The sequence below is a fragment of the Antechinus flavipes genome, chromosome 1 (genome assembly GCF_016432865.1).
Source record: "Antechinus flavipes isolate AdamAnt ecotype Samford, QLD, Australia chromosome 1, AdamAnt_v2, whole genome shotgun sequence".
NCBI lineage: Eukaryota > Metazoa > Chordata > Mammalia > Dasyuromorphia > Dasyuridae > Antechinus > Antechinus flavipes.
In genome coordinates this window covers 350208492-350229111 of record NC_067398.1, presented here as the reverse complement: position 1 = coordinate 350229111, position 20620 = coordinate 350208492, and the positions used below count along the sequence as shown (strand labels likewise).

At 34.2% G+C, this 20620-nt stretch overlaps 1 protein-coding gene across 1 annotated transcript in view; it reads left to right on the top strand.

Annotated features, from left to right (window-relative positions):
• Positions 1-20620, top strand: part of WDR7 (WD repeat domain 7) — a 500592-nt gene that overhangs the window by 33885 nt on the left and 446087 nt on the right. The window contains exons 7-12 of the mRNA XM_051969585.1: positions 555-674; positions 3114-3259; positions 3698-3800; positions 10433-10574; positions 10694-10942; positions 12047-12267. Coding sequence (XP_051825545.1) covers positions 555-674; positions 3114-3259; positions 3698-3800; positions 10433-10574; positions 10694-10942; positions 12047-12267 — 981 coding nt within the window. The remainder of the gene's footprint in view (positions 1-554; positions 675-3113; positions 3260-3697; positions 3801-10432; positions 10575-10693; positions 10943-12046; positions 12268-20620) is intronic.

Here is a 20620-nt window from a genome sequence, read left to right as displayed (position 1 = left end):
TACTTCTGCATAAACGTCTAAGTTAACTTTGAAGTATAACTTCTAAGATGGTAATATGTTTGAGGAAAAAAAATAACCCAGAAACCAAATACAGGTCTCAGTATATTGCGTTCTGATAGTGGGTGGGGCAAATCTATGCTCTGCTACTACTCCTGTTAGTCTTTCTAGCATTTTGTCAAGGAATGTGACTTAATTAAAAAGAAAACAAAATAAAGATAGCAGCAAGCTGAATGAATTATAGGGTATTTCGAGTTTGCATAATATCTTGGTAAGCATTCCTTTTTTTTTTTTTTTTTTTCCCTTAGCATCATAGTGTATATTGTAGAGCAGGCAATTAATAAATTTGATTTCTGCTTCTTTTTATCACTCATATGACCTTGTTACGTTGTTTCAATGCTTTTAAAATTTTGATTATCTTTAACATTTGTGACTAGTTTTGGAATGTAGTTTTGTTCTTTCTTTGCTACTAAGTTGATGAACATAGCAATTTCTGTTTTCACTTAATTTTGCTGTTGTGTAAATGTGGGTAACCAAGTTATTTCTATATCTTTCAGGATACGGAGCCAATATTTGAAGAAGAATCCAAACCAATTTATTGTCAGAATTGCCAAAGCATCTCTTTCTGTGCATTCACCCAAAGGTCACTTTTGGTTGTGTGTTCCAAATATTGGAGGGTAAGGTTCCCCAGTTAAGTAAAAGAGCTGATTTTTCTTATTTCATGATGTAGATTTTATTAGATATGATATGTAGCACTAAACTTAAAGGAATAATTGAGAAAGACTATTTTAATCTTTTAATACTTATGTCTGAATTTATGTTCCTTGTTCCTCCCCCCCCCCCCCCCCAAATCTTTCCATTTGGAGGAGGTATTTAGAATGGTGTTCTGTGGAGCTCTCTATTCTTTTTAGGACAAATTCAACAAAGATTGAATAAATGTTTGCTATGCAAGGCACTGTAATCAAAGACTTTTTGTCATAATGGGGAAAGGAGAATTAAAAACATAGGTATACAAGTAATTGTAATTCTGGTTAGAATATAAGTGAATAGCAGATGCCAAGTAGAGTGATTAGTCATTTTAAATGAAGGCCACACTGAGGAGCTTAACATTAATTCAATTTATGTTGAGTTAGACCTTGAATATAGGGGAAGATTTCCATAGACGGAAATTAGTAGAGTGCCGTGGATTATTTTCAGGCATGGAGGACAACATTCATGGAGTTGGGAAATAGCATGTTAAGATCACAAAATAGAATATCGATGTTAGCACTCTTAATATAATGAAGGGAAATTGAACTGAGATTAAATGGGAAATCTGCTGCCCTTTGCCTGAATGAATCCACTGTGTTGGATCTCCTGAGGCTAACAGATTAAAGCAAGAAGAATTAGAACTGTTTAACTAATGCTACGGGTTCATCTATTTCTGTTGTCTAGTAGGAACAAAATGGAGGAATTAAATATCCTTGGGATGAGGGAGGAATAAAGAGCCAAATGATACTTTATTTGTGGTCTTTAGTTTCTTGTGTTTTTCCCTGCTTATTTTATATTCTTCTGAGTTGTATTTATCCCTGAGGAATTGTGAGTGGGAGACCATTTTCTGAACTGTTTCCTATTTTTACGTATGTGTCTATTAAAGTGTTGTTACCTTTATTTTGTTGGAAAATAATGTAAAGTGGCGCTTTATGTTACAAGTTTGGAAAGGAGAGTTGCAGCCAGTTTGAAGCTTAAACTCTTTGATTAGTTTTCTCCTGATGAATTCTAGAACTCCAGAATTTGAATAGAAAGTGGTATCAATCATATTTAACATGTATAGGACTGCCTGCCATCTGGGGGAGGGGGTGGAGGGAGGAAGGGGAAAAATCGGAACAGAAGTGAGTGCAAGGGATAATGTTGTAAAAAATTACTCTGGCACGTCAATAAAAAGTTATTAAAAAAAAAAAAGTGGTGTCTGGTCATTTTCAGACCTAAAATAAAATGCTCAGCTATAGTGTACCCAGAAAGTAGGTATTGAATCTCTGCTTGAAGACCACCCATAAATGGGAAATTCACTACCTCTTGAAGCAGCTAATTCTAACTTGGGATAATTCTAAATCTTAGGAGGTTTGCCCTTTGCATTTTCCTTATTTTGTCTCTGGAACCAAATACAATTATTTTAATCCCTCTTGAAAATAATTGTATTTCCAATACTTGAAGACAGTTGTTCTGACTCTTCTTTCCAAGGTAAAAACATGTAGTTCTTATATCATTGATATGCATTATAGATCTGATATCCTTCATTTTCTCTAAGATAGACTTTCTTTAGCATTTTAACTTTTTTTTTTTTTTTTAGTTTGTTTTTTAAAATGCATTACCCAGAACCTAACACAAAAGAACTCCAGAAGTGCTTTGATCTGGGTAGAATATAGCACCTGACGATATATGTAACCCAATTTGATATCTTAGGGTTTTTTTTTGGGGGGGGGGTTTGAGGGTGTTAGCTCCCATATCATATTTTTAGCACTAATAGCTTCAGCTATTTTTCAGATAACTTGTTGTCTAATTGTGCTTTGCCATTTTGTATTTAGGAAGTTGATTTCTTGAAAATAAATCTAAGATTTTACATTTATCCCTATTAAATTTCATTTATTTTAGCTTTAATTTCATGGTTATGTTTAATGGCATAGTTGTGATATAAATCCATCATTGGGTGAGGCATGCTGAATGTTTCCAGCTCTTTGAGATTTAAGACAATCTTAACTTCTCTCCTCTAGGATTTTATTTATTCATTGAGTTAGAGGCAACACACACTTTGGGCAATATCTGCCATGTTACCACATGAACACATTTTCTACCACTCTAGGAGCTTTTTTTTTTTTTTTTTTTTTTTTAGCTGAACACCAATTTTTGCTTGTTTATGACCAGCCTGTAGGATAGCGCTGTCAAGCACTCTTCAATCAATGTTTCTGCCTTTTTTTATTCAATTGTCGTGACCACTAATAAGTACAGAGGAGACCTGAACTTTACCTCATGTACTGCAGGTTGACTTGTGCTCCTAGAAGATTAACTGAGATAGCATTATTTTTACTTAGATTGTAACATGAATTTAGGATTTTGATTTTGACTTTGTTTTTTTGTAGGTATTTGATGCTGGAGATTATTCCCTATTATGCTCTGGTCCCAGTGAAAATGGGCAAACATGGACAGGTGGTGACTTCATATCAGCAGATAAAGTAATTATATGGACAGAAAATGGACAGAGTTATATTTACAAACTACCTGCCAGGTACTTAATAAATCACAGTGTAAGAAAAAATTTAGGCATTAGAATCAATATGCAATGTAGATGAAAACTAAATACTTTTAGTCTTTTATCACTTTTAATATAAATTTCAAGAAAGTTGCTGACTTTTGCAGTGAAAAAAATCAAAGTAGTGTATGGTTAAAGCATCATAAAATATGTAAAGTAGCATATAATTAAAATTGCAATATAAATTACAATTTTTTGTTAAAATGCAGTACATTAAATTATATTTCATATTTTATTTTATAATTAATACTTTCAGTTATTAAGTTATAAAATTAGTTATAAGTTATTATTAAGTTATAAAAACATAAATTTTAGCAGTAGAAAAAAGCTTTCTGGAATGAAATCATGTGATAGAAACAAGTATAAAATAAAGTATGAACTTTCATCGAAAATAGTGTCTTTTCTGATTCTCAGTTGCCTGCCTGCTAGTGATTCATTTCGCAGTGATGTTGGAAAGGCTGTTGAAAATTTAATACCTCCTGTACAGTATGGTCTCTTGGATAGAGAAGATAAAGAGGTGAGATGCTTTCTGAGTACTGTGGCCATACACAAATTCACTGATGCAGCTGTATTAAAAAAAAATGAATGTATATGAATTTTGTGTTCCTTATCAGTTCAGTACAATGACTTGATTATTATGACAATGTAAAGTTCTATAAAATCTAATCTTGTTGATTGTATTTTCCTTATTTTTGGGAACACTTTCTTCACAATATCTGCTATCCACCATAATATGCCCATTATTGGATTTCCTGATTGACTAATTGGCCTTCTCGCTATTCCTTGCACATGATGTGTCAACTTGAGATTCTGTGCCTTTTCACTAGCTCTCTCTCTTCCATGCTTTGAGTGGCCTTTATCATCACCTTTATCTTCTGTTTATGACTTAGCTCAAATCTCATCTTCTATAGGAAACCTTCCTAAGTTTGTCTCCGCCTCCTCAACCCCCAACACCTTCCCATTCAGGTTGTTTTTCATTTACAATTTATATCTATTTTTTTAAAATAATTTTTTACATGTTGTTCTCTTGTTAGAATGCAACTTTTTTGAAAATGGGGACCCTGTTTTTGTCTTTCAATATATCCCCAACAATTTACATATGCTGGGCACATAGTAAATGCTTATTGGCTGATGAAACAAACACTCAATATGTTTTAGACATATATAATTTGTTGGATTCTCTAACCAAAATATAAGTACCTTTAAAGCTGTAAAATAGAACTCCACTGGGTCAGTTTTTTGGAGGAATTCCTGTGACTTCCCCTTCATCTTGTTGACCTCATTCTTGAGGATGAATTCTTTGTGTCTTTTCTCTTAAACCATTAACATTATTCTATGGATAACTTTCTCTGACTTGTTAGTGTGGCATTCTTCTTCCAATTCAGTTGTCCTACTTAATTATATATATTTTTTTACCTTGGACATATAGCATGTTGAATTAAATATTTATTAATTCAGTCACATTGCTTTAAAGTAAAGGAAACAGAGACTGAGTAGGCAAGGCCAAGAAGCACAGATGTAGATAAAGGGGAGGCAGAGTGACTCGATGTTTTCCTGGCCACTACTTCTTTTATTCTCCCGAAAATTATCATTTTCATCATGTTACAATCTCTTGACAATAATTTTCTCCTGGGTGTCCACCTAGCCACCATGTGATTTTCTTCCTGAAACTTCTACTTCCATTTCCCCTTCCTGGAAAGAATTAAATTTCATTCTCATTTGTTCAGCTTCCTTCTAATTATGTCCTCTGGGTTCCACACCATTGAAGAGGCTTAAATATTCCCATTTAGGCTTTTCCATGTCCCATGGCCTCTGAAGTTGCATAAGGTCTTTGTATCCACAGTAATACATAAATACCACACACACACACACACACACACACACACACACACACACACACACACATTATACACTTCTCACTTTTTTTTTTTTTTTTACTGAAGCAATTGAGGTTTAGTGACTTTGCCCAGGGTCATACAGCTTAGGAAGTGTTAAGTGTCAGGCTAGATTTGAACTCAGGTCTTCCTGACGTTAGGGCTGGTGTTCTAATATAAATAAATAAAAAATACTAAAAAATAAAAATTAGAGAATAATAATAAAGAATATTCTCAAAGCTTTTGATGATTGTATCTTTTTTATAATAGCTTTTTATTTTTCAAAATATATGCTAAGATAGTTTTCAAAATTCACCTTTGAAAAACCTTGAGTTCCATATTTTTCTCCCTTCCTTTCTCCCTTCCTTTCTCCCTCCCCTAGATAGCAAGTAATCCAATATAGGTTAAACATGTGCAGTTCTTCTAAGAACATTTCCATATTTATCATGCACAAAAACAAATCAAATCAAAAAGAAAAAAAAAACAAGCAAGCAAACAACAAAAAAGGTGAAATTACTATGTTGTGATCCACATTCAGTCCTCATAGCCCTCTCTCTGGATGCAAGATTGGCTCTCTCAATCACAAGCCTATTGGAATTGGTCTGAGTTACCTCATTATTGAAAAAAGCCAAGTCTTAATGACTATATCTTCAAAAAAGAATAAAAATAATTTATTTTAATTGAAAAACATTCATTATAACCAAAATTTATTTAATACTAAGTTCTAAGACTGTTCTCTTTAATTTACATGAAACTTAAAAAATATATATGTGTATGTGTGTGTTTGTATATGCATATGTGTACATATCATATATGTGTCTACATATGTGTATATATTATATATATGTATGTGTGTGTATATATGTTTTTCCCTGAAAATTCTCTTAAAATTCCAGCACATATATTTGTGTGTGTGTGTGTGTGTGTGTGTATGTGTGTGTATGCTGTTTGTTCAATCTTCTTCTAGTTTTTTTCTGAAAATTCTAACCTGTATTGTTAAATGGTGGTGAGGTAGAAAATATTTGCTGTAAATATTGTGAGAAAGAAAGAAAATTTGTTCAGTTATACATAATTGATTTTCCATAATAAATGAGCCTTACAACATCAACTTAATTTGCCTTCTCTAAGTTGGATTCTCACCAGTTCACTTGGAAGGCTGTTATCTCTGACAGAATGATCATCATGAATGTTTTTAAATGACCAACTGCTGCTTTTCCTCATCTTATCAGTTATGTTAAATTTCAATTTTAGGCCCCAATTTTTTTTTTTCTGAAGCAATTGGGGTTAAGTGACCTGCCCAGGGTCATACAGCTAGGAAGTGTTAAGTGTCTGAGACCAGATTTGAACTCAGGTCCTCCTGACTTCAGAACTGGTTCTTTATCCACTGCGCCACCTAATTGCCCCGTAGGCCCAATTTTTAAGGCACTTGTTGGTATAAAATGAATTGATTTTATATTTGATTTAGCACTCCTGCATTCCCAATGATAAGTGGTCCTTCTTTGGGGCCACTTTCCAGCCGCCCCCCCCTCCCCCATTTGAATGGCCCTCCACCCAGCCTCAATCCCTGGGATTCCCCAGTCACAAGAGGCCTGGCTATCTGTGACCCACCAAGACTGCTCAGTCTCACTGAGGCATCGTCACACTTAGGAGGGCTTCTGACTTAGAGATGTTCAGTCATAATCCCACAGGTGGTAGCTTTACCCTGTTGATTCCTCAACCAAGCACATAGATCTGTAGCTCCTCTTGTACTGAGCACAGGATTACTATAGTAATGTGGTATCTCCTCAGTAGGGTAAAATTAACCTGTCTCGCAATTGTATAATCCCAGCTCATGTTCCCTATCAGTGGGTGAACAATTCAATGCTTGGTGAATTCTGCTTTACAATGGTAGTAAGAACAGATATTGAAGGATTAAAAAGAAACATCACTATGAACACTTAGCCATTTCAAGCCAATTATCCCTGTGCTAACTTTTTTGACTTCTCATACTTAAAACCCCCTTCAATGAGGACAAACATGGAATTGGTCAGCTACCACAATGACGGTAAATTCTTCAACTTGAAAAGACTACAAGTCAAAACCAAAGTGGAAAGTGCTGGTGCATAATTTTTTATTTGCAGATGATTGTGCACTCAGTACAGCACCTGAAGAAGAGATGCAACATAGTATGGATCAGTTATCTGCTCCTTGTGCTGATTTTGGCTTAACAATTAAAATCAAGAAAGCACAGGTCCTCTATCAGCCAGCACCACACCTTCCATATGTGAAACCATCAATTACAGTAAATGCTGTGGAGTGATTTATTACTCCACTTCTCTTAGCATTATACTTTTCAGGGATATTTACATTGATAATGAGAAGGACATGGGCATTACTAGAGTTAGCTCAGTGTTTGGAAGGCTATGAAGGAAAGTGTGGGAGAGGAGAGATATTAGATTGACTACCAAACTGAAGGTTTATAGAGCCATTGTGCTGACCTCATTGTTTTTTGCCTATGAAACCTGTATAGTATACAACATCATGCCAGGAAATTGAATGGCTTCCATTTGAATTATCTGAGGAAGAAATTATTTGCTTGACTTTTCTTTTTTTTTTTTTTTTTTAATTATAACTTTTATTGACAGAACCCATGCCTGGGTAATTTTTTACAACATTATCCCTTGCACTCACTTTTGTTCTGACTTTTCCCCTCCCTACCTTCATCCCCTCCCCCAGATGGCAAGCAGTCCTATACATGTTATTCAACAGTATATCCTAGATACAATATATGTGTGCAGAACCGAAGTTCTCTTGTTGCATAGGAAGAATTGGATTCAGAAGGTAAAAAATAACCTGGGAAGAAAAACAAAAATGCAAACAGTTACATTCATTTCCCAGTGTTCTTTCTTTGGGTGTAGCTGCTTCTGTCCATCCTTGATCAATTGAAACTGAGTTAGATCTCTTTGTTGAAGAAATCCACTTCCATCATAATACATCCTCATACAGTATCGTTGTTGAAGTATATAATGATCTCCTGGTTCTGCTCATTTCACTAAGCATCAGTTCATGTAAGTCTCTCCAAGCCTCTCTGTATTCATCCTGCTGGTCATTTCTTACAGAACAATAATATTCCATAACATTCATATATCACAATTTACCCAACCATTCTCCAATTGATGGGCATCCATTCATTTTCCAATTTCTAGCCACTACAAACAGGGCTGCCACAAACATTTTGGCACATACAGGTCCCTTTCCCTTCTTTAGTATTCTCTTTGGGGTATAAGCCCAGTAGAAACACTGCTGGATTAAAGGGTATGCACAGTTTGATAACTTTTTGAGCATAGTTCCAAATTGCTCTCCAGAATGGCTGGATGTATTCACAATTCCACCAACAATGTATCAGTGTCCCTGTTTTCCCACATCCCCTCCAACATTCCTCATTACCTTTCCCTGTCATTCTAGCCAATCTAACAGGTGTGTAGTGGTATCTCAGAGTTGTCTTAATTTTTTGCTTGACTTTTCAAAGATTTTGTGAATTAAAGTCTCATTTTTGAACAGGAGCCTACCTTTATTCTTTGTTTGTTTTTTTTCCTGATAAGATTTAAAAAGCAATCCTCCATCACAATAAAATTGTAAACAAAATCCTAGCAGATGTTTGTCGTTAAATTGTTCACTTTACAAATATTTGCCCAATTTCAGTATTATATGATATGTTATATTTAGTATGAGGAATTTTTTTTTCAGTTACTACTACTACTGTTACCGCTACCATTACTGCTATTTATTACTATTGTTACTACTACTATGGTCCTGTCATAACTACTATTAGTATAATTCAACACAACTTCTTAAGTAGCCAACCTGTCTTTACAATGAAGGAAAGACCTTTTAAAGGGAAAAAAAGGAGAGGGGGAAAAAAAACAAGCAAGCAAAAAATAACAAAAAAGGTGAAAACACTTATGTTGTGATCCACATTCAGTCCCCACAGACCTCTCTCTGAATGCAGAAGATAGTGACAGTTTCTAAGTAATAAACACAAATAAATGATGAGTGGGCTTTCCTGAATTTATTTTTGAAGGCTTATAAGTAATACTATGATATGTCTATGTGTTATTATTAATAATATTATATTGTTGTATTATTGTTTTTAAAAATAATAAACCTTCTCAGTAGTAGTTTGTTCTGCTCCCTTCTTACCTGACTAGTAGAGACTCATTTGTCATAATGTTATATAATCTATCTCCTTATGCAAGAAGGTTTGGTGAGTTGATTTATCCCTTTAATGGTTGGTAGTAAACTTTCCATCTTTTGACTTTTCTTATTTCTTTTTTTTCCCCCGGAATTTTTGCAATGTCTGTGTAAAAATCTAATTGTGACTTTCTTATTGACATACCTTCATATGGAATAGATATAAGTAATGTCTATTTGATATTTGTGTCTATTTGTCCATTTGTGTTAAGATGGAGACTAGAACGTAAGCCCTCTGGTACTCAGTTTTCTTATGTCTATAATTAGGGTTCTCCCAAATTTCTTATAAGAGAAAGCTTAGTATAGTGGAGAGAGAGCTGGCCTTGGAGTTTGGAAGATTTTGGTTTAAATTGTGCCTCTCATGCATGATGGCTATTACCCTAGAAACTTCTCAGTTCTCTAGGTAACCCTTATACGTTGCAGTTACAGTGCTAACCTGAATTGATAGAAGGCAGTTGCTTATCTGGCAATTGCCTACATCAGTGAAATTATAGAGCCCATCTTAAAATTTAATGATTACATCACAGTGGTTATTTAATAATGGAAAGGTTTTTGTTAATATAGTGTTGATTTGAAAACTTGTGAAAAATCAACATACATGATTTAACAACAATAAGTTTTAACTGATTAGTAGCTGGCAGGATCATTCATTAATCAATGTTTATAAAACTGTTAGCTTTAGAAATTTTATGATTAATAGTTAATTTTGTACTTAATTTAAATATCATTGCACAATTTTAGATATTATAGCAGTTTGTCTTAATAATGTCTTTTTTTTTGCTACGTTTGTACTATCTGTCTTACAGACTTTTTGTGAAGAAATTACTTTTTAGACCTTTAAAACTTAATATAAATGTCACTTTAAAAAGAATATGAGTGATACAAATACATTGCCTATAATGTATTTTGTATTCCTTCCTCAAAATAAAAATCATTAATATCTACATCTGAACCATATGTTGCTGATGTTTTAAGAATGCTTATTACACATTAAACATACAGCAGAAAAATCTGAATGAATATCTATTTTTTTTTCCCCTCACAGCTGTTTATCTGCCCTCCTGTTACTCGATTCTTTTATGGACGTAGGGAATGTTTCCATAAGCTACTTATTCAGGGGGACTCTTCAGGAAGACTGTGTATTTGGAATATTCCAGACACCCTTGAAAAACAGGAAGCTGCAGAAGGTAGTGGCAGTTTAAGTATAACAAAAAACACAAATAAATATTTTTTGATATATTTTTGTATGTTCAAATGCTGTCTTTTTTCTTCTTTTTATTTTTTTTTAAAACAAACTTGCCTGTAGGATTGAAAATGACAACTTCAATTTGTTTACAAGAGGCCTTTGGTAAACTTACTCCTTGTCCTGCTGGTATTATAGATCAACTAAGTTTGGTTCCTAATAGCAGTGAACCTTTGAAAGTTACAGCTAGTGTGTATATCCCATCCCATGGACGACTAGTTTGTGGTCGTGAAGATGGAAGCATAATTATTGTGCCAGCAACACAAACTGCTATAGTCCAGCTGCTACAAGGGGAACATATGCTCCGGAGAGGTACTGAAATAATGTTTTATGATCTTATATTTGAAGAAGAATTATTAGATATCTTTTTAAAAAGCAAACACATATTGACATTTTTAAAGCTTTGTGTCATATTGATGTTTATAAAATGTTGTATGTTTGATTTACCTTTGTTGTCTTATTCCTGGAGCAGTGTAATAATCTTCTGGTTGATGTCTCTGTCTCAGCTCTCTCTCCATTGCAGGCTACCTTTCCCTTATTTGTCAAGTTGATCTTAAAACCCAGGTCAACATGTGAACTCTCATTTAATAAACTCCAGAAGCTCCCTGTTATCTCTGAGATCAAATATAAAATCCTTAGTTAGGCTTTTAAAATTCTTAAGTGCCTGTCCTCCTTCCTACTTATCCAGATTTTTTATGTCTTACTTTTCTCCATATCTTCTGTGGGCCAGGAGATAATACTGTCCCTGTTGTTTCTTGTCCAAAACACTGCTTCTTCTTCTTCTTCTTCTTCTTTTTTTTTTTTTTTTTTTTGATTCTACATTTTCACTAGTTATCCCCAATGTTTGAATGTTTGGAATTCTCTCTCTCCTTATTTCTGCTTTTTGACTTCCTTAAGTTTCGATTAAAATCCTACCTTCTACAAAGAAAATTTTTTGCCTCTCTTTATACTCTAGTGTCTTTTTCCTGAGATTATCTCTAATTTATCCTTCATGTTTGTACATAATTACTTGCCTGCTGTTTCTCCTATTAGACCATGAGCTCTTTGAGAAGAGGGACTGTTTTTGCCTTTCTGTTCTTTATTCAGTGCCTGGCACATAGAAGGTGCTGGATGGGTGCTTGTTGACTGGACTTGGCATGTTAATCTTGTTAATTGTTTTTATTTCTATTAATTTAAATCAGTGTTTGTATTAGTACAACAAAAGAGTAACAGGTATTAGTATAATATATGTAGAGTCCACCACTTACTTTCTTTGAATCATTTAAATTTTAAAAATAAGACTAATAGTATAATAGTGCTTTATAAATTTAAAAGAGAATTTTTTTCATGTAGATAAATCATTTTGTGTTAGTTTTTGTTGAAAAGCTTTAAGACTTGAATTTCTACCTCATTTTAAAAACAACATTTCATTTACAGGTTGGCCACCTCACAGAACTCTTCGGGGTCATCGGAACAAAATTACATGTTTACTATATCCTCATCAGGTCTCAGCTCGTTATGACCAAAGATACTTGATCTCTGGAGGGGTAGATTTTTCTGTCATAATCTGGGATATATTTTCTGGAGAAATGAAGCATATCTTCTGTGTGCATGGTGGAGAGATTACTCAACTCCTTGTTCCACCTGAAAACTGCAGTGTAAGTTGATTATAAGAGATCACAGTTAGCATGGCAGTCATTTTTTCTTTGAATCATATTGCCAAAGACAAGTAAATCAATTTTCATTTATAGAATAAGGAAAAATATTCGTGAAATTTTTAAAAAATCATTTTTTAAAGAATGTGAAATCATTATCTAAAAATTCTTTTTTAAACTAGTGAAGTTTATTTATTTATTTTTATTTATTTTATTTTTTTAAATTTTATTTTATTTAGTAATAACTTTGTATTGACAGAATCCATGCCAGGATAATTTTTACACAGCATTATCCCTTGCAATCACTTATGTTTCGTTTTTTCCCCTCCTTCCCTCCTCCCCCCCCCAAGATGGCAAGCAGTCCTATATATGTTAAATATGTTGCAATATATCACTAGTGAAGTTTATTTATCACCATGTATATCAACAGCTAGAATACAGAATTTTAATTTTAACAGTGTGAAGTACTATAATGTTCGGACTAGCTCTCTGGAGAGCCTCAGGATCATTCAGAGTCAGGATCAGTCAAAGTCCTTGGTCTTTAGGAGGAGAAGTGAAGGAGGCAGGCAAGCTGCCACATGGCTCGTCAAAAATGGATCCTGAACTATGGAATCTGGACCCTGAAGTCTTCCTTCCTGAGCGTGCTGCAGCAGAGAGACTCTGACCCTCTTCTTCAGCCCTCCAATCCTTGCCTACGATTACCTTACCACAACTCATTTAGCAAGCGCCAATCATGAGGAGAGCCATCACATCACCATATCATCTAAGTATATGTGTATAAAACCATTATTTCACATTGAATAAGTAATTAGCCTTAAGTGCTTTGCTGTCTTAGATTCAAGTATCTTTTCAGAGTTTCAGCTCTCTACATCTCCCACTTTGTTTTGTTTTAGAACATAGGTGGTCATACCTCCCTAACTTCTCAGGGAAGTGAGAACCCCAAAAAGGAGGTGATTACGCTCTCCAACTTCTCAGGAAGAGAGATGAAAAACACCAAAGGGAAGGGGGGAGTCAAATCAGATATTGTTAGTGGGTTTCTGGGCTGAAGGATCTTACTAAAAACAGGTATACACAAATCCATCAGCATGAGAGGTATTAAACAAGCACATAGCAATAAAGCACAGGCTAGTAATGATGACTCTCTCCACAGCCGGTGCAAGTTCAATGTGATGTAACAAACATGAATTGTACATGCAAGTAGTGATATAACACAATATGAACCAACATGGTGTTGTAAAAGATTTCAGAAATCCTAGAAGGAGGGTATGTAAATAACAATCACACATACGCCTCCTTCTGCAACCAAGAGATGGTCCAAAACCAATCTATTGTCCATTATTTCATGTGTCAGGGAATCTAATGATCCCTGCAGATTCCCTGCAGTCCTGCAACAGTAACAGTCTTATATGTCTCAGGGAATCCATTGATTTCTGAGGGTGTTCAAGTCCTACGACAATCTTATCATGTCTGAAGGATTCCAATGATTCCTGAGGGTTTTGAAGTCCTGCATCAGTCTCATTAACAATTTTTGATGTCCATGAATCAATTGCCATAACTGCCATGCTCTTTCTGTGGTGGACACAGTCAGCAATGGAACCATCTGATGTTTCTTGGGTCTTTTCCTTTGTTTCAAAGGTCTGCTCCGTCTCTCTGCAATGGACAAGGTGAATATGGCTTGTTGGCACCTATCTGATTCCTTCTCCATCTGTAGAGATACAAGCAAACCCTCTTCCCCAAACAGTTAACCTATCTGGTCCTTTCCATTCACCACTTTCTGGATCTCTCCATGTCACCTGGCGATTATCTAAAGAGCGGAGCTGCTCACACTGGACACTGCCCTTTTGGTGGGTTATAAAATCTGTCTACCGGAGCCAGTGTATCTTTATCAAAGTACCATGTATTTTTTTTTCCTTAGTATATATCTTACTGATCAGTTTGTCTTTATCATCTTTAGATCTTGTTTTTTTCTCTTTAGCTAGATTTCTGTTGGCTGTTTTATAGCTTAAAAAATTTTATCTTTATTTTTGTATAAATTTTGATGAAATTATAAGACATTTGTGCAATTCTTTTCCTCCTTCCCCTATGTATTGTTTCACTATATATTAGTGGGGACAGCTCTTGAGGAACGTTTTTATGATTTCCTTGACTTTGGTCAGCATGAAGTGAGAGTTCATTGTGCTTGATAATATATTTAGGATGTTTTACAAAATACTAAGAATAGGTCATCTAGGAGTAAGACCTCTACTTAAATTATAAGAGAGACGAAACTGTAATCTTGCCTCCTGGGTGGCCAAATGGGTTATACAGTAGTAACAGTGTCACTGCCAGTTTTTATCTTTTTTTTTTTTTTTTTTTAATTCATGTAGTGTATGTTAAGTACATGGTAATATATGGATTATGATAGATAATGTTCTTGGATTCTAAAGTCCAAGATTTCTATATTTTCTCAAGTGTTGAAATTTGTTTTTTTAGGTTATTTCCCTGCCTCACTTTAGATTAGCAAAGTTTTTTTTTTTTTTTTTAAGATTTATGAAATAATAATCTTAAAAACGTTGAATTATTTTTCAGAGCTCATAGAATTCTAGAGTTAGAAAGGATGTTGGAGATAAATGTAAAATTTTTTCACATTTAAGACCCAACTTCAAATCTTGGCTCAGATGTTTATCATTTGCATGCTATATGTATATCTCACAGATTTCCAAATTCATTGTTCCGTTTTATAAGGTGGTGATTCTAAGTACTACTACTTCAGAGTCATTATGAGGAAAGTAGACTACAAAATGGATATGATTCATTATCATCATATCTAGACTCCTGTTTTTTGTAAATTAAATGAAGTCCCAAGCAGTTGAGTTTCTTGTCCAGTCTCAGTTAATGACACAGTGAAATGTAGAATTCAGGTATTCCAATATTTCTATTACATCATGCTTTCTCCCTTTTTCTTAATGATCAAGAATGAGTATAAAAAATTATAATATTTATAACAGAGTGCTACTTTTAATACTTTGTAGTTAGAGGTGAATGGATTTTCAAAGGTTATTCCAAAAGATTGTGAGCTCCTACAAATCTTATCTGGAGAAATCAGGCAGTGGCCTGTGTGTCTCTTATCTCTTGTCCATCCACTAGTATAGTCAGCTTCAGAGGTTCATCACTAAAAACTTAGTGATTAGGGGAAGACATTTTTTGCTTATTGCATCTTATGAAGACAGCCTTCTTGAAGGGGTGTCAGCTGTCTCCATGGTGGGAGTAGGAAGAAGCATACTTCCATTAGTAAAATGAGGTATCCTCTAAACTATGAAAGGATTATATATATATATATATATATATATATATTCATGTTGTGGAGACCAATAATATTAATTTGACTGTGATGATGTGCGTTCTAGGTCATGAAAATAAATGTTTTATTCTTCTAAACTCTTGTAGTAATATCAGATTGGCCAATCTTTCCCCTCCATGACAGGCTAATTTTACCTTAATGTATATTGAGATCATTTTTGAATCTTAGTTGATTTGAGGGACTAAAATTTCAGGCTTTTGGCACCAACTTTCTGATTGCCTGACAGCAGCAGCCATGAACCTCCCAGTCATTCTTTGATGCTTTGTTTGGTGCATCATGATGGTCAACTATAGCAAGAGAGCTTTTCTTAGCTGAATCAACTTGAGGTGTCCTTAATGACTATTCTCATTGAAGTCTTTTTGTTATGACTAAGTAAATCTTCCTTTGTTAATTGCAGAATGTTCTTCAAGTGTCTCTTTTTTTTGTTCCAATATTGAATCTCAATCACCAGAGGACTGCCCTAAGTCAGGCCCAGCCCAGAATACTTCTCTCATATCCTTTGAGCAGTGCAGAATGAATGGTTTTAACTGAATCTCTGAGTCACTTTTGATGTGTATGTAAGAGAAAATAGATTTTTTTGAGAGGGAAGGATGAGGGAGAGAAAGAACTGTTTGCTTCAATTTAATGTAGCAGTATAAAAGAACATAGTATGCCATTATTTTTTGAGTTGACTTTTCTTGTTCTTAATTAGCTTTAGAGAATATCGATTAAAGATAACCATCTCTGTGACAAATGCTGTTTTACAAATAGAAAAACAATAGCTAAGTTACTGATTTAACAATTTCAAGGCATAGTTGAGATGCTTAAAATCAAAAGTTCTAGTTGATTGGAAAAAAAGACCAAGAAGAGACTGAATATTTGCTGAATATTTAAATGTCCAGTCTGTTATGCATTTCAAAACCAACTATATTATATACAATTGACTAAATCATGTGGTTTGTTCACTATCTTAGTTTCATCCTGATCAGGTTTTTCAGTGATAGTAACAGATATATAATTTTGGAAGTTACATTAGTTTAGAAACCTTATACAATTTTTACCATGTGGGTGAAATTAATACTTATTTTTACCTTAGATGTCTGTATTGAGACATACCTAGGAACCAAAAAGATCCTCTGACACATTCTAGACACCACAAAGACGACAATACTGTCCTCAGAGGGCAAGATACTTAACCAATAGGGTCTGATCTTCTGTGTTTCTCAAGGTTATAGGATTTAGGGTTAGTTGAGGAACCCCAGTAGTCCAAGAGGCATCATGGAGAGTGATTTGGCTTCACAATCAAAAAGAATTAGACTCAAGTCCCATTTCTGACACATATTGGCTATGTAACCCTGGGCAGGTCAGGTAGCCTCTCAATATTCTATTTAAGATTCGAATCTCTTCTTAGCATGGAAAAACAAGTATATATGCTGATGGAGACACATAATTCTTTAGTTATATTTTTTTATTCAATAGTATATATTCTGCCTTCAAGGATATAGCAGCTGAGTTCTGATAAGAAGACAGAGTATTCTTATTCATATTCCCCAAAGATTGCATCTTTTAGACTTTTGAAGTCACATGCCAAAGTAGAATGTCTGTGGAAGGGAACAACTTATTTTTTTTTTTTTAAAGTGGATTTAGATTTATTTTTTTATTTATTTTTATTTTTTATTTTTATTTAATAATTACTTTATACCAGGGTAATTTTTTCTACAACACCATCCCTTGCACTCGTCTCTGTTCCGATTTTTTTCCCCTCCCTCCCTCCACCCCCTCCCCCAGATGGCAAGCAGTCCCCCACATGTTGGATATGTTGCAGCACATCCTAGACACAATATATGTTTGCAGAACTGAACAGCCCTCCTGCTGCATAGGGAGAACTGGATTCAGAAGGTATAAATAACCCGGGAAAAACAGAAATGCAGATAGTTCACATTCGTTTCCCAGTGTTCTTTCTTTAGGTGTAGCTGCTTTTGTCCGTCATTTATCAATTGAAACTCAGTTAGGTGTCTTTGTCAAAGAAATCCACTTCCATCAAAATATGTCCTCATACAATATCGTTGTCGAAGTATATAATGATCTCCTGGTTCTGCTCATTTCACTCAGCATCAGTTCATGTAAGTCTTGCCAGTCCTCTCTGTATTCATCCTTCTGGTCATTTCTTACAGAACAATAATATTCCATAACATTCATATACCACAATTTACCCAGCCATTCTCCAATTGATGGGCATCCATTCATTTTCCAGTTTCTAGCCACTACAAATAGGGCTGCTACAAACATTTTGGCACATACAGGTCCCTTTCCCTTCTTTAGTATTTCTTTGGGATATAAGCCCAATAGAAACACTGCTGGATCAAAGGGTATGCACAATTTGATAATTTTTTGGGCATAATTCCAGATTGCTCTCCAGAATGGTTGGATTCGTTCACAACTCCACCAACAATGCATTAGTGTCCCAGTTTTCCCGCATCCCCTCCAACATTCATCATTATTTTTTCCTGTCATCTTAGCCAATCTGATAGGTGTGTAGTGGTATCTCAGAGTTGTCTTAATTTGCATTTCTCTGATCAATAATGATTTGGAACACTCTTTCATATGAGTGGTAATAGTTTCAATTTCATCCTCTGAAAATTGTCTGTTCATATCCTTTGACCATTTATCAATTGGAGAATGGCTTGATTTCTTATAAATTTGAGTCAGTTCTCTATATATTTTGGAAATGAGGCCTTTATCAGAACCTTTAACTGGGAACAACTTATTCTTGACAATCTCATATTTTTCTTTCTTACACTTCCCTTGGGCTACTATCTCTTTTTTTCTAGTTTTCAATCTCTCTTTTAAGTTTTTTGATCTTTTAATTGTTGGTGAGGTATGGTAGTATCTTGTTTTCTGATTTTTTCATCTTTGTTTAAGTTTTATTATTATTATTTTTTTACTTTTTGTTGGCTTGTTTGATGTGCTCTTGTCATGTAGCCAAGGTTCATTAAGATCTTTGCAGAACTTTTCATTTTATCCTGAAATGTCAGAAACAGCATTTAATAATCAAGGACTGTGTAGATGTATTTTACTAGACAATGTGTACATTTCTTTTACTGGGAGGAGGTCTGATATTGAAATTTCTACAATACGGATTTTGCCTTTAAATTAATTTTCTTAAAAATTTTTTTCTTTATAAGAAATTCTCTTGCCACTGAGTTACATGAGGCATAAAGAAGTAAAATGACTTTGCAAGAGTCTTGTGGTATTTGAACTCAGGTATTGATGATTCTACATCTGGCACCATACCACTTTGGCCCTCTGTCTCTATCTAGTTCTGTATTAAATGAAAAACAATTATTAACAGTTTTATCTTTTATTTTTTTTTAAAAAAAGAGATCCTTTTTATTTTGAAAATAAATTTATTGGTAAATTAATCTTGTAAATATTGAAATGTATAGTGTGGCATACAATATTATTTATTTTCTTCCCTTTCTTTTTTTTGCTAAGGCATTTGGGGTTAAATGACTTGCCTAAGATCATACAGCTAGGAAATGTTAAGTGTCTGAGACTAGATTTGAACTCAGATCCTCTTAACTTCAAGGCTGGTGCTTTATCCACTGTGCCATTTAGCTTCCCTAGTATTTTTTATTTTCACAAGATTCATAACATGTGAATAAAATAATTTCTTCCACTAGAAATTTTAGTTAGAGAAAAAGTGCAACTTAATGATTCTGATAAGTGATGAATTTGTCATTAGTTTTTTAATACCAGAAGATTTAAGTTTTTAATAATTTTTTTTATTTTGTCATTTTAAAAATAAATAACAGTAATAATAATAAAAGCTAGCACATACATTGTGTTTTAAAATTTACAAAGCACCTTAAAAATAGCTCATTTGATCTTCATAGCAGCTTTGGGAGATAGGTATTATGAAAAAATTGGGGCAAACAGAGTTAAAAGAGTTGCCTAGAGGTCACATGGCTACTATATCTCTGAAGCCAGTGTTGGGGCTCAGTTCTTCCAAATCTAGGTATAGTACTTTATGCACTGTGTCACCTAAATCAAAGGCAAATAAAGGGAGAGGAGTGTTGTACTTTTTAAAATGTCAGAAACATTGTGCTTGAGTATACACATCATATATAAGAAATCCAATTGCTTCTTCTTTATTGAGGGATTTTTGTATTATTATAGGCTCTTTTCATTGCTCGGCAGTTGATAAATACAGTGCCTATCTATGATCAGGCAGTCAAAATGAAATGTTGAAAAATTTCTCTGGAGGGCTTCTTTTTAAATTTCACCCTCCTCCTTGCCTATGTCTATTCTGTTATTAACACATTTGTACTTAATCCTGCTATCTTCAGTCATCTCCAGTTGTCAGTTTAAAAACATTTTTATTAAAGCCTTTTATTTACAAAACATAGGCATGGGTAATTTTTCAGTATTGACCCTTGCAAAACTTTCTGTTCCAAATTTTTTCCTGATTCCCCCCATCCCCTCCCCTACATGGCAGGTAGTCTAATACATGTTAAATATTTTAAAATATATATCAAATTTAATGTATGTATACATATTTATATAGTTATCTTGCTGCACAAGAAAAATCGGGTAAAGAAGGAAAAAAAGCCTGAGAAAGAAAACAAAATGTAAGCAAACATCAACAGAAAAAGTGAAGATGTTATGTTGTGCTCCACACTCAGTTTTCATGGTCCCCTCTCTGGGTGTATATGGCTTTCTTCATCACTGCACAAGTGGAACTGGTTTGAATCATCTCACTGTTGAAGAGAGCCACATCCATCAGAATTGATCATCACATAGTCTTGTTGTTGCCATATATAATGATCTCCTGGTTTTGCTCATTTCAATTTGCATCAGTTCATGTAGGTCTCTCTGGGCCACTCTGAAATTGTTCTGTTGGTCGTTTCTTACAGAACAGTAATATTCCATAACATTCATATACTACAACTCATTCAGCCATTGTCCATCTGATGGGCATCCATTCCGTTTCCATTTTCTTGACACTATGAAAAAGGGCTGCCACAAACATTTTTG